Source organism: Bombus flavifrons, chromosome 11, assembly GCF_040668555.2.
Source record: "Bombus flavifrons isolate JBK064 chromosome 11, iyBomFlav1_principal, whole genome shotgun sequence".
NCBI lineage: Eukaryota > Metazoa > Arthropoda > Insecta > Hymenoptera > Apidae > Bombus > Bombus flavifrons.
The window spans coordinates 5,312,164-5,326,313 of NC_138452.1; the positions used below are offsets into that span (position 1 = coordinate 5,312,164).

The 14,150-nt window shown below is 36.5% G+C and overlaps 1 protein-coding gene across 7 annotated transcripts in view; it reads right to left on the reverse strand.

Annotated features, from left to right (window-relative positions):
- PH4alphaEFB (prolyl 4-hydroxylase subunit alpha-1) overlaps positions 1-14,150 on the reverse strand; it is a 223,453-nt gene that overhangs the window by 178,289 nt on the left and 31,014 nt on the right. For 3 of the 7 annotated variants that reach the window (XM_069123712.1, XM_069123710.1, XM_069123709.1), the window contains exon 2: positions 6,642-6,700. The exons of 3 other annotated variants lie outside the window; for them this stretch is intronic. Coding sequence is in view for 1 of the 4 variants with exons in the window: in XM_069123708.1 (XP_068979809.1) it covers positions 1,457-1,526 (70 nt within the window). In the remaining 3 variants the exon portion in view is untranslated. Of the gene's footprint in view, positions 1-1,456; positions 1,593-6,641; positions 6,701-14,150 lie in introns of all 7 variants that reach the window. One more of the 7 variants, XM_069123708.1, reaches the window with a different exon arrangement.

The following is a 14,150-nucleotide window of genomic DNA, read 5'->3' on the forward strand; positions in this document are numbered from 1 at the left end:
CGTGTTGGACTCCGAAACTAAATGCACAAGTAATTCTGGTAACACGTATATCGAATACGCGACAACATATCAAACTGTGGTGGGAGGTGAGACGTGTTGTTGGTTAAATTAATAACGAGACGAGTTAATTTAATTAACTATGTTTACAGATATTTTAAAATGTAGAATACAAAGTTAATCGCAAGCGTTGCTCGCTTGATGATATTCGTTAGAAGATTGCGCGATACTACGGTACTGATACTAATTGTTATGCTGATTCGCTAGACTGATTTATTATACTTATTGGCTCGACTGACTGACTTTTGGAGGACATGGTCGTCTATTTATACTGTTCGAGGGGGTACCGGAAGGTTTGAACTTGTCGTCGGTTGTAGGTTGCACGTAGCGAAATTGCTTTGTCCAGAGTTTGTTTATTACATTTTGTGCGTCGTACAGTGTTAATCCTTTGTGGCACAACAACTATGTGAGGTATTTTCGTATCGAAACGTCTTAAGACGCATATGCCGCTACAAAACTATACAATTGCTCTCCCGTAAAAAAAACGAGGAATGTCAGCTATCCTGTCCTTCTCCCGTACTCTTCGTTTTGAATATTTTATAATTTTCCTTTATCATGTGAATTCTATGCAGTTTCGCGCTTTCCAATTAAACGCATGAACACCCATAGTCCACACATTGTCGCCCTAATTCTTAACTATTCCATCTCCACCGGTAAACTGACAAAACTGAGTTGACGAAGTTTAATAATAACGTGCGGAGTTAGGATTTACGAGAAACGAATATTTGCTGCTCTCTAAACAGAAACCCCGTCGTAATCTGTATTTTTTCTTATATATATGAGACATATTGTAGATATGAATGAGACATATGTGAATTGGAAAATTACATATTTTTGAAAGATATAGTTAGAAACTATTAAAAAAAATGTCGAATATAAATATTAAAAATATTCGGAAATAAGAATTTTATTGGCCAATGTATATACAACATCCCAGACTTTTTATAATTTTTTGGTCGTCTATTAATTTTCGTAACAGTTAAGTTAGAAAGTTTAGTAAATTAGAAACAGTTAATTCGTGATACAGTTGGAAAAGGGATTTTAAATTTCGATGTTCCGCGAGCTGTAAGAAAAACAGAATAAGAGCGTAAAGCAAGATGGACCTTAAGCAGCATCGATAGATTTAAACGGCAGAATGGGACTGTTATAGGATGAAATGAAATAATCTCGCATATCCAGTCGTCACGTGAATCTCGTTTTCACCGCCCCACTCCACGGTGCCCGATGGCGCCATTCAAAAAGTAATCCCATAAACTTCCTGCCGGTCCACTTCGAAAGCTCCACCAACGGAAATAACGAAATAACTCCGGAACTCGATAGATTTCACCTTTCCGCGTCTATATCGTCCGTCCTCGTTTCATATTCCGCTTTTGTCTCCCAATTCCAAGTTATTCCATACCTCTCACTCCTTCATATTTCACGATTTCTGACTCTTCGAATTGCTGTTGCACGCATATTTCAATATACATTCCATAGTTACACTCGATCCTCGTGAAATCTTACGTAATCCAAATCCAGAGAGTTCAGTTTTCATCCTAAGCAAACACGATAGCCTGTTGATTTTTAAAATTCGACCTTTTTCTGTTTTATATGTATAAAATATTGGGTGGAAAGGAGATTTTCAAATTTGCTATGCATTACAAAAGTCTCGTTCTTTCTTAAATTAAGTTGGTTGAATAAGGAGAAAGGTTCGATATTAAAAGGCTCCATTACATGTGTTTTATTCTTTAAATGTCGCAATTACCCATACGTTTTAAACAGTTCGTTGAAATTGTATAAATGTTAAATAGGGAAAAAAGTCTACAAGAGAAAAATTTATACGAACGATCGCGTGTGTCCTATTTTAATTTTTTATCGATTAATCTTTTATTAATTCTACCGCACATACTGCAATGTATCCGTCCCATTACGTCCCGGCAAATCCCATCTGCTACCGACGATTCATTCCCCTTATTCATTTTTCATTTCGTGTCAAAAGTTCCCTGGCTAAAGAGCCACTGAGTTAACACGTTAAATGGCAGTGTTATACTTGATTGGTAGGAGTTGTACGACAGTTAAGAAATACTGCGCTTCTATGATAGTGCATTATTCAGCGAAGTATAAAACAGCGAAATATCGATCGCCATGTTAAAATATCATACGGCCGTGTTCGACGTTTCAGTAATATGCTCCGTGTACAATTCTGTGCTATCCCGGAGGATATATCAGTATGTAACTTTGAAGTTACACGTTACAAAGGATTAATTAGTGTGCGCTTTACTTTTTAGACTTAACTAGCTTTTGAAATCGATCGTCTCTTAATGTCCGATTCTTCTAATCTAACTAAATCACTATATAAATTTCGTATATAATATATGTAACATGTAATATATTATATAAAATCATACGACAGATTCGATTAGTCACGGATTAGCAACAAATTAATACGGAAGAAATATTTTGTTATTATTGTAAGGAACGTTACGATATACGTCCTTAAATACCGAGCGATCGTATGTTAAGAACATGCAAATATGCTCTTTACAATATACAGTCGCGTTCATCTCCAATTTTTATGTGTTATACCACATGACCAACTATTAGGTTGTCCGAAAAATTTCTTTCATTTCATAAGGTGATAATAGATGAACAATAATTTCTGTTTTATATTATTTTATTGAATTAGGTATGATTCATTTCGTTCTATTTCTATTATTATATTCGTGCATAATTCAATAAACTAATATAAGATAAAAAACATTGTGCGTCTATTATTTCTTTATAAAACGAAAGAAACTTTTCGGACAACTTAATATTTAATAAAATAGTTGACATTCGTGAAAGTTGTATTCGCCACGTATATTGGAAAACCTCTCGATTCTCAGGGAACAATATCGACAAATTTAAGCAAGAAACTACACGTATACACGCACTAATAACACATTAATACGATCAATTCTCAAAGGATTAATCAATTTGGAAAATTGCAATCGTAAAATGAAATAACGAGCTGGTCGCGTCAACTCCAAACGACAAAGGGAACGAAATTGATATCGAATTCGATTCGATATAAAATGACAAAGGATTAAAGCCAGTAAAAGTCTTCTAGTAGCTATCTATTCCTTTCAAAGGCAACTTTTTCCACGTCTCTGCTCTTTTTCTTCTCTCCTACCTTTATGACATCCAACCGCGCGTTCCTTCTTTCATTCTCGATCCGAGGATTTCCGTTAATTCGAAGCCAAATTGCCGCGCTATGGGACGCAAAGAAACAAATTACAACTAGTCGAAGCATCTTGCTTTCTTCTCTTTCCTCGTTATCTTTATCATCCTCGAATTTCACTGGTTAACCCGCTCGGTTTCCGGATCTTTGAAAACGTTAGGTCGAAAGAGGTGGTTCACCACGCTGATCTGTTCTTCCAACAACTTCATCTTCTGTTTATTACCGTCGGTTATGGTGCTCCTTCTAAATTACATCAGCGTGGCTTTCGTCGACTCTGACAAGTTGCTTTAATCTCGCGATAGACGATAAATACGGATTTATTCTGTTTTGCCTTATAAAATTTGACATATAGTCTACAGGTTGCTCGACCATCGGAAACGACATTACATGGAACACTCGCTGGATTTGCATAGAATTTGACAATCAGACCGCGAATTTTTATGGACTTGTGAAAAATGTAAAAATGTAAAAATGCATAGAATGTATATGATATATTATGTACGCGCATAAAGTATCCAAAATAACGTATTCGTTATCATATTTAATCAATAAAATGAATATACCATCCAAATCCTATATTTTAAATTGTATCCTGAAAAGTATAGATTTGCATAAAAACTCGCAATCTAACGATCACCGATTAAAATACGTCACATAATAAAAGATTAAAAAGGTATCGCTGTAGCGTCAAAATGAAGTGCTCTTTATCATTTTTAACCAGTAAAACGAATATCCATCTAAATACTACTTTTGAAATTACATTCTGAAAAATATAAATTTGCATAAAAATTCGCAATCTAACGATCACCGATTAAAATACGTCACATTATAGAAGATTAAAAAGGTATCGATGTAGCGTTAAAATGAAATACTCTTTATCATTTTTAACCAGTAAAACGAATATTCATCTAAATACTACTTTTTAAATTGCATCCTAAAAAATATAAATTTGCATAAAAATTCGCAATTTATCGATGACCGAATAAAATACGTCACGCTATGGGAAGTTAAAAACTATAGGAGGTCAAAATTAATATCGATATAGCATCACGTTTCACAACTAGAAGCTGTTAAAACGTATCGTCACATTCTTCTGGGTAAAGAAGATAAACAGCTGATCGAACGAACTATAATGGAGCGCAAAACGATGCGTCAAAACTCTCGGCGGTACGTAAAAGCACGGCCTTTTACATCGGAATATTGAAAAATCTACTGATCGCGATCGTAAGGAAAATCGAACGTAAGAAAAACGTTTCATCTGAAGGCTGGTTCAAAAATTCAACCAATTCAACCCGGCACATTTCAGAAAAGAAACTAGCAAAAATGACATTTCAGACATTCATCACATTCCGCAGATAACTTTGTCTGCTGCTTGGAAAGAAACGTTACCGATCATTCGTCTCAATATGAAAAGTTTTTCACGCAGAGGCAGACGGTCGAAATATCGAGTCTCGAAATATCGATCTAGTTTCCCTAGCCATCCTTTTATCCTGCATACCCGGCGAGCTCTTTTATCAGCCATCAGCTGGTTTCAGCCTTTGTTTCGCGGGATATTTTGAAAGTACGAGTATTGTACGGTTTGGAAAATTTGTAACCTTATTCACAGTCGATTCTATCGTGATCTATAAAAATAGGTAAAAATTATTAATCGATAAAAATGGCTACAACTTATTCTACGTTTATTAAGAATTGTCTCGTATTATTTGTGTTGTAATTTTTGTGACATGCGTGAGATTTCGACTGTCATATTAAAATGAGAAATATGAGTAAAATAGAAAAAAAGATTCATTGATTTCAATTCAGTTGATCGATATTATCTCCAGCGTCAAATGAAACTGTTTATAATTTAGAAAATAAATCTCAAACGATATTTTTCTACAGGAACCTTCTTCGCCGTTTAACATGTAAAATCGACTCGATAGATAATATTCATGACATCACATATTCTTTAATGATGGGTAATGCCATAAAGATAAAGTATCGCCCATTTTTTCCACTACAAACAATCAAACGTAACAACGCTTTTTGTGCGTGCCACGGTGATTTTCTTCGTTTAGAATCCCGTAGCCACGAGGCTGTGTCATTGGTATTCCTACGATTTGCGATGGAAAAGGGAGCACAAAGCTTTTTGCTGTACTTAATAATCGACGACAGCCAACCACCGTAACTCCAGCAGCTCGCGACCGTGGTCGTTGGCTCCGAATAAATTTCTCGTGAAACGTGAAATTCGATAAATCCTCTTTACCCGGTCGCCGCGAGAAATGAGATTCGATCGTGTGTTCGAAGAATCGTTTCGTCCCGACACGACGATTCGTTGCTGTTTTATACGTGGAATTAATATTTTCCATATCTACAGTAGTAAATGTGGAGTCTGCGTGAACGATCAAAGGACTTTCGTTGAAAAATCCAATAAAATGTATTGTGCTTTACAGAAATCGAGACTTTCCGCGGTGTTGGTTGTTCTTTGTAATTTTTTATCGCGACGGATTTTCTACGCAGCGAGTGATTTACTGTGGTAAAGAATTTTTTGCTTTTCCCTGATTTCTCGCGTGTAGGGATTTTTTCTATGTTACTAGTGACTTCTTGGTAATTTCTTAGAAATTTCTTGCATACATAATCTCTTCTATTTTTAATGAATCTAAATATCGTAGTTACTCTTGTCGGTAGGAAAAAATTATGACAAAGTAATGGCCAACATTGTGATTTATAATTTTCTCCCCCGATGGTCTTTTTTTCAAGTTTCGAAGATTGACGGTTTTTTAAAATGAAATTAAATATTTTCTCACACGTTGTACACGTACCTTTCTTCGTAAGGTACACTCTTTAAAACTCTTTGTACTCCGAATTTTATTTCAATTTCGTTAGCAGCAACTCCCAACGCTTTTAAGTGTTTTATTTGAACTTTACTTTAATCAAAAAATAAGACAGTTTAAATAAATAAAGGAAGAAACAAATTCACTTAAATACCAATTTTATTCACACTATTGTTGTATTTTGTAATTTTTAAGTGTTTGATATATCTTGAAACAATTTCCAGGATGCAATCCTGGTTTTCTTTCGCACGTTTCACAAAAAAGGTGGTACTGAAGGAATGTCGAGTGGGACTCGACAAAGGAGCTCGTGAGATAAAAACTGATGTCGACTCGACATAGGAGTGCAAAGGATTAAAATATTTGTGTCTTAAGACGACTAATTTGAAAGATATTTTTCGTATCAGGAACAAGAAGAGACGCAAAGCAGCACGTTCATATTTTGTACGATATAAGAATAATATCCTTTTCAAATATTTCGCTAAATATTCACCAATTCTATATACATTTAATTATTATCATTATTTCACGTTTCATTATCTAGAATACTAATTATAATTTTCGAAACAGCATACCTGTACTGTCCAACGATTGGTAATGAAAGTTAGGTATAATATCAGAGCAGGTCGGGAACCTGTAACAGAAAGAATTATCGCAAGGTCAATTAGTGTCCTGTCAAATTCCGATCAGAACGAGCCGTAAAAATTATGTCTCCTCTTTCCTTTTTTTTCTTTCTTCTCGACTAAAAGGATGCTAACGTGGAACAGTAAGATACGCGTTCCATTGTACCTACGAAAGACGGTTATCATTGATGCTATAGGATATTGAACGGCGCGCGAAACGAAAAGCTTAAACGAGACGATAACGAGAAACGGGAAACGAAATTTGCCGGCAACGTGAAAATTACTAGGTATTTCCTCTTGGGAAACTTAAGAAGCTCTAGAGGCATTTCTCCAGAGGGAAGTTTCAGGAAATTGCTTTGGCTACGCCGTGCTCCGCTGATAGGAATTAGTTCGATGCCGCTTTTCTAGGTTCATGGCTTCTTTCGCGCTTTATGCCATTATTCAACCATTATTCCACACACATGCGCCACTTTTAAGAAAATTTAATTCATAAAATTGAGTAAGTACAGCGGAACTTCGCTTATCCTCGGCTCGTTTATACGAACCACATTTTGTTTAGCGTCAGTCACTATGAACTCATAAGTGAGCCTCCATTATCCGAATTACGTTGTTAGGGTGTGCTTTCGGTTATACGAACGCGTTTCTGAAGTTACACAGGGCCGTGTGTTTTGTCTAAATTGATATATAATTTAACAGAATTTCGATCGAAAATGTTGTTCAATTTCAGCTACCCAAACATTACTTGCTGTTGTTATCGGAATTAATAAGAGTAAGAGCAGCTAGTATGTAGTTATAATTAATAACTATATTTATTTTAAAGTAAAATAGCCCTTGCATTTCAATGAGATAAAAAATAAAAACACTAGGAAAATGTGTTTTCAATTGAAATTTCTCCTATAATCGCCCAAAAGTGTCAATTCGAAAGGGATAAATAAAATCCATCCAATAATGCATACTGATTTCAATTTTAGTCTTAACGTGCATATTTTATACGTAGAAACATTAGAATGGAAAATAAGAAACGAAAGAACGAAAACACCGAAGCAAAGGGAATATTTTCCAAATTAATTCTCATCGCACTGTGCTTCATTTTGTATCGCAAATTCTCTACAGACGAACCTCGATGAAACTTCCCAAACCTATCTATTTCAAAGAAAACTTATTCTCCTAACAAATATTACTAATCAACGAAGCGCTAAATAAATATCAGCTCGATCGATCAAAACCTAACATAAATACAACTCATACAAAGCTCATCTATATCAACTGCATACCATAAGAGAACATAATAATCTGTCGAGAACTTCCGCAACTTTTTCACGACCTACATTAGCCTCGAAATAACGTCATATCATTCCGAAACTTGATATCTCTTCTCGCGAGTCAGCTGTGTTAACCGCATTTCCGCTGGCAAGAAATGGCATTTAATTACTTCATCGTCGGTAAATTCAATAGAAGTACAATTACGAATTCACCATCGTGAATATCTTCCTTCCCTGTACGACTCGCTCCTTTTTCCTTCCAGTTTTCTTCGTTACGTTTTATTGGCTGGTCCCGAAAAAATATATTTATTAATTGAATTGAATTATTATTTAATAATTGTATTTCCATTGAAAATCATATGAATATTTCCATTGAATATGTACTCCATATATATTTATATAGTGTCCGAATCCGACACGAGAAACTCGTTATCCACTCAGGCTGTTCGAGAGTGTCGTGTATTCGAGAAACTAATTTTATTAATTTCCAGAAGCGCGAAAAAGAGAATCAAGTTCCTCTTGGAAACGCGAGTGCATCTGGTCCCTTCTGAGGCTAACTTGCGGCTCCGCAAACGTCAGGAGAGCCATATATAAATTTCACCAACGATCCCTGTACAATGGGAGTTTGTTGTTAACGGAACGACGATAACTCAATGATATTTTCCGTTTGCTTTCGCGTAATCAAATACGGTGGTGCGCGAAGGTTTCAGGCCATTTGCGTTATTAGTATTTGCGATAATATTGAAATTTGTTTGGTAGACAATGTTTTCACCTGTCATTTCATGGACGATATTTAAAGATGATACTCTCGTCGTTACTCATCCGTGGTTTTTCCTTCGTTCGTTAATTTTTGGAAATGACCAGGCAAGTAAAAATAAAAAATTCTCAATCTAAACTTTACTTTAAAGAGTATAAGAAAGAAATGAATAACATAAATTAGGTTTCCTAAAGTATTATAAACAGAGCAGTTGTCCAGTACTAAATGAATCTGTTAAGAAATTGTTCGACAAAGAAGAAATTGTTAAAGATCGCGCAAAATTTGAATTATATTAAATCCACCTAAGAGTTTTGGAAAATAGTATAATATATTAGAATTGGTTTCAAGCGTTACATTTTAATTGCATTATACCTCGATGTACATCATAGTACCTCAGAATATCGTGTAAGAGAGCAAGCTCATGCTCAGAGAAAATGTAATACCAAACTTGATGCATTCGGTACACCAGTGTATTATTCGTTTAGTATAATGCAAATCGAAGGAAGAAGGTTCAAGATCACTCCACGGAGGCTTTCCTCGTATTCTTCGCTTACATAGCAGCAGATCATTCCATCATCATATCGTACCACCACCTGTATTTTATTACAACATATTACGCGAAGCTTTCAGGCTGAGAGACACGAACAAAGCTGGAACAAGTTCCTCTGGTTAAATTGTAAAACGCAATAACAAGAAAAAGAAGGAAGCAGGACGCGAGCCTAACATAAATTCCAACGTGCAACATCGTCAAGAACGGTCTCGCTACACCTCCTAGCATTCCAAAATTATTTCTCTGCGGTGCTCGGTGCACGGCCGACAAGAATAAAGAAAAGAAAACCTCGCTGAACGTCGTACGCGCGTATTTTCGCCGAGCATCTTCCGTCATAAATTTCCGTCACGCGGGGACGTTGCTATCGCGGAGGCCACGTTTCCTAAAGAGAGGAAGAGCATCAGGAGGGAAGAAAGGACAAGAGAAAGGAAGGAGGCGTGTGGCCACTTTAATTTCGCGAGTGTTCACGGTGGCGCGGAAAATGTCCCCAATTTCGCGCGCGCCTCCGCGAAGACAAAGCAAGAAACAGGGAAAGCAAAGGAACAGGGACGAGAAAAGGGTTGACGGAGAAGAGGCTGGAAAAGAAGAAGTAGAGGCCGAGCAAAAATTCTCATTCTCTGTGAAAATATGGTGGAAACAAAGGGCGGCGACGGAGTTACAATTAGCGAAACAACGTGCAAGGAATGCCAGCCAGTCGGTGGTTTTGTTCGCGGCAAAGAAAAAAGAGAAAAGAAGATCGTAAAGTTTCGAGGGAGGATTTTGGTCGCAACGTATTCTTGAATTACTTCGAGCTGTTTCCTCTTCTGTTTCCTCTTCTGTTTCCTGCTTCCCTTTGATATTTCATTCTTCTTCGCTCCCTTTCTTTGACTGCTTTTTTGACAAAGAGGGTGGGCGGGAGGGACGAGAGGAAATCCTCTGGGGAGTTCGGTTTATTTACCTTGACCGAACGCGATTGTTTGCTTCGCGATTCGGTACACTTTCATCTCGCTTGTATTTTGAACGCTGTTTCTGTCCGCCTGTTTCTATCGAAGATGGAATCTCCTGTGACTCGAGGAGCCTGGAGAATCGAGAAGTTTACAAGGGTTTGGGAGATAAAATGTTTTTCGTATCGTTTGATGGAAATGGAACATGTAATTCTGGACGATATTTTTGAAGTAAATGTCTGTAATTTTTATTTAACCCTCGTTATTTGATTTTATTTTATTCTATTTAACTTTTCCTCTATATATATGATGAAAGTATTTATTTATAACAAGAGAAATAATGTTTGATCGTTGATCATTAAATATATATATTGATTTATTGACCAAAGATCAGATATTCATATATAATATATAAAATTATATTATAATCAGCTGGGAACCTCGATTAATACGTTTTTGCTGATTTTCTGATTTTAATGTTACTTTATGATTAAACAGAGAGAGAAGAGAGAGATTTCATACTTACACATATGTATAAAAAGTCACGAGAATATTCTGATTATTTGTAATAGATAATTAAGCTTCTGATATTTGTATTAATAAACCTTATTACTCTTCCTTTTGAACGTAACTAACAACAATTATCCATACAAGAAAATTTATTGCGCGTTATTCGTCAAATTGAAACTTTAGAAACGATTTTGGAAACATTTCATATACAGCAATTTAACATCATATAATGACGCTACTGTAATATTACACAGTTTACAACATCGTAGCATCTATTATATCGCGAATAATACTGTCATGCAATATCGTGTATGACATCAATTGCACTGCGACAATGGAAAAATAATTCCATCAATTCTCAAAGTTTCAGAACCATCTAAGATACTCTAAAACCGTATAAGCCTCTAAAAACACATAGTAATCTTAATCCTGGATTGGCAGTTGCTTCATTGGACCACCACCCGTCACACTGGCTAAATTTTCGTACACTTGGAATTCTGCAAAAATTTGTTAAAGCACGTTAAAGCACTTTCAAGCACGTAGCTTCAGCTCATAAAATTCAACTGGTCATAAAAGAAAGAAGAATCCTTTTGTTCGCAAAATTATTTTGCAATACAATAACTAATATCCTGCGCCCACGAAAGACCTGAGTAATATCATTTCAGGTTTAAAAATCTAAAAAATTCTGCCACATAGACCGTAATCCACAAAAGTGACAAACAACAATTTAGGAAATCGAGAGGAAGAGAAAAAAATATAAATAACGGAATAATAAAAACGAATAAATCGCTAGTGTGGAGCGTGAAAATCGCGACACGCGTTTCGGGCGAGGCGTTAAAATCCAGCATGGAAAAAAAAAAGAAGCGAAATAGTAGATGGAAGAGAAGGGTGAGGAGAAGAGGGGAATAAAAGTCGTCAGAATAAATTGGAGGCAGTAAAATTAAGCGGCCGACGTAGCCGCTATGTCGTTCTTATTTTTGTTTATCGTTCTATTTACCGTTGTGTTAAATTCACCCGCTGTCTTGGCTGATATACGAGCCGAAACGGAGATGGCGGACGCTGGCGATGCATCGTGCACGGGCGCGCGAGAAAAGCGACGCTTAACGGGTGGTGCGTGAGCCGGACGGACGACAAATTAGCCAACTTTATTTCGATTTTGTTCGCTTCGCCGTTCTGTCACTCTTTTTCCTCTTTCTAATTAAAAAAATCTTTTTTCTATTTTTTCTCTTTTTGTCGAACGCGAATAAACGATCCCATAACGCGCTCGTTTGACACCGCTCCGCCCCCTTGACGATGGATTTTTCAAACGAACGGGCTTAATTAATTGAAAACGCCCCCTCGTTTTTGTCTCCGACCGATCGTTCAGCTTCGTTCATTGTCTCGACTGACACAACGGTTCGGTGCATTTTTAACGGGAGAATTGGCGCGTTGGAGAATTTTGAAGGACGCTTTTGTCGAATCAGTTGGATTTTTAATGCCCGACCGATCGATTTGCTTCATTTTGAAAAGAACAATGTTATAATCGAAAAATATGTCAGTCGAATTATTTAACGACGGTTTCAGCGACCGAGTATTTTCTGAAATATTCACAATGGCTGTAATTTGTCGATTAATCGATACGGTGACTTAATTCGATTGTACGGGACTGCAAAATGAAACCTATTTCAATGCACGAAGCATTAATTCGTTTTAAAAATACCCTACGATAAAAAGCCGGAAATTTGTATAAATTATTAATATCATTTCTTTAAAAAACTTAATTATATACATAAACTAAACATAAATTTAAATGTAAATTGTATTTGAAGATAATTCAATATTACTTCTGGAGAAAATACCTGCAAGAAATAAAATCTCAAGTCCGTCATTTTGACGGGTTTGTAGGTTCTACCGTTGAGAATCTTCAACCACAAAACTTGGAACTTTTTTATCGAATCATACAATCTGATCAATCATAATATACATACATACACGTACACATAGCTATTTTTTCATAAATCAATTTCATACCCCTATGAAACAACTATCGCGCGAACACGACAATATGAACACGACTTCTTTATCTGTTGCAACAAACCCGAAATGCTTCCAAAAGTAATTCGTGCAGATCAATTCGCGTACAAAATTCGAAGCAAAATAACACGCAAATGCAAGAGAACGCAAGGAAATTTAATTGAACAAATAATAACTGTGTGACGCGCGCGGCGAACAAAAATTGCAGCCGAAATTCCAGTGAAAATAGAAATTTTTCATGGTTTTAAGTTAATACCATTCGAACGATAAAAGCTGCCAGGAGGGAAATCTGCTTACCGTGTGTTGGCAACTTCTTTCAACCTGTACGCGGCAAGATTAATGTCGAGTTCCGGCAAAATAAAATGAATCACTTTTAATTTGTCGACATCCCTCGACATTCTGCCCCCTCTGGCAGCGCACGCCATCCCGTTTAACCCGATGTTTGCATATGCAGTGTCGCGGACAAACCCTCTCGAACCTCGCGGCGACTTTTACCCAACTCGTATATCAACCACGATTCCGGTTACAACCCTGGTGTTTCTTGCACTGGCGAGTTTACTGGCCGTGCGTACGTTGCGAGTATTTATCGAACGATATAAAAGAGCAATGCGTCTGGTGGCAGAGTTGTCGCCAAAGGTGCGTAAGTCTGTGTTGTTGTAAATCTTTGCATACGACGAGTTGTACCACCATTCCGTTATTCGTTCCAGGAAAATACGAATCATTTCTTGTATCTGAAAATACCTAAACAATTTCTTCCAATACCAATAGCGATAACAATTCTATTAAAAAGAAATATATGTGCTATTCTATGGAAAAGATATTACCTGCAATCTAATACCTAAGCCCAACCTAAGCACAATCCAATAAAAAAAAAATTCGAATAATCAGTTGCTTGCTACTCTTGTCCAAAATCCCACGTATTTCTAGTTTCTTAAAGAAACTACATCAAAGAGTCAGGGGGAAAATATTCCGAGCACTCGAACGCGCTTCAATCACGCAACGTTTACGATCATTCGCCACTTAACTAACCCCGTACAATATAAGGGAAGAAGCCCTTAAACTTAAAGTACGAAACGTCCACTTAATAATAAGAAACAAGTGAAATGCAATTTCAAGAATTACAATGGTGCCAAAATTTCATCGAAATTGTTTGTTTGACCAGCCTCCGGTTGGCAGGTCTCCAATTAAAATTGCATAATCTAATACCTAAGCCCAACCTAAGCACAATCCAATAAAAAAAAAAATTCGAATAATCAGTTGCTTGCTACTCTTGTCCAAAATCCCGCGTATTTCTAGTTTCTTAAAGAAACTACATCAAAGAGTCAGGGGGAAAATATTCCGAGCACTCGAACGCGCTTCAATCACGCAACGTTTACGATCATTCGCCACTTAACTAACCCCGTACAATATAAGGGAAGAAGCCCTTAAACTTAAAGTACGAAACGT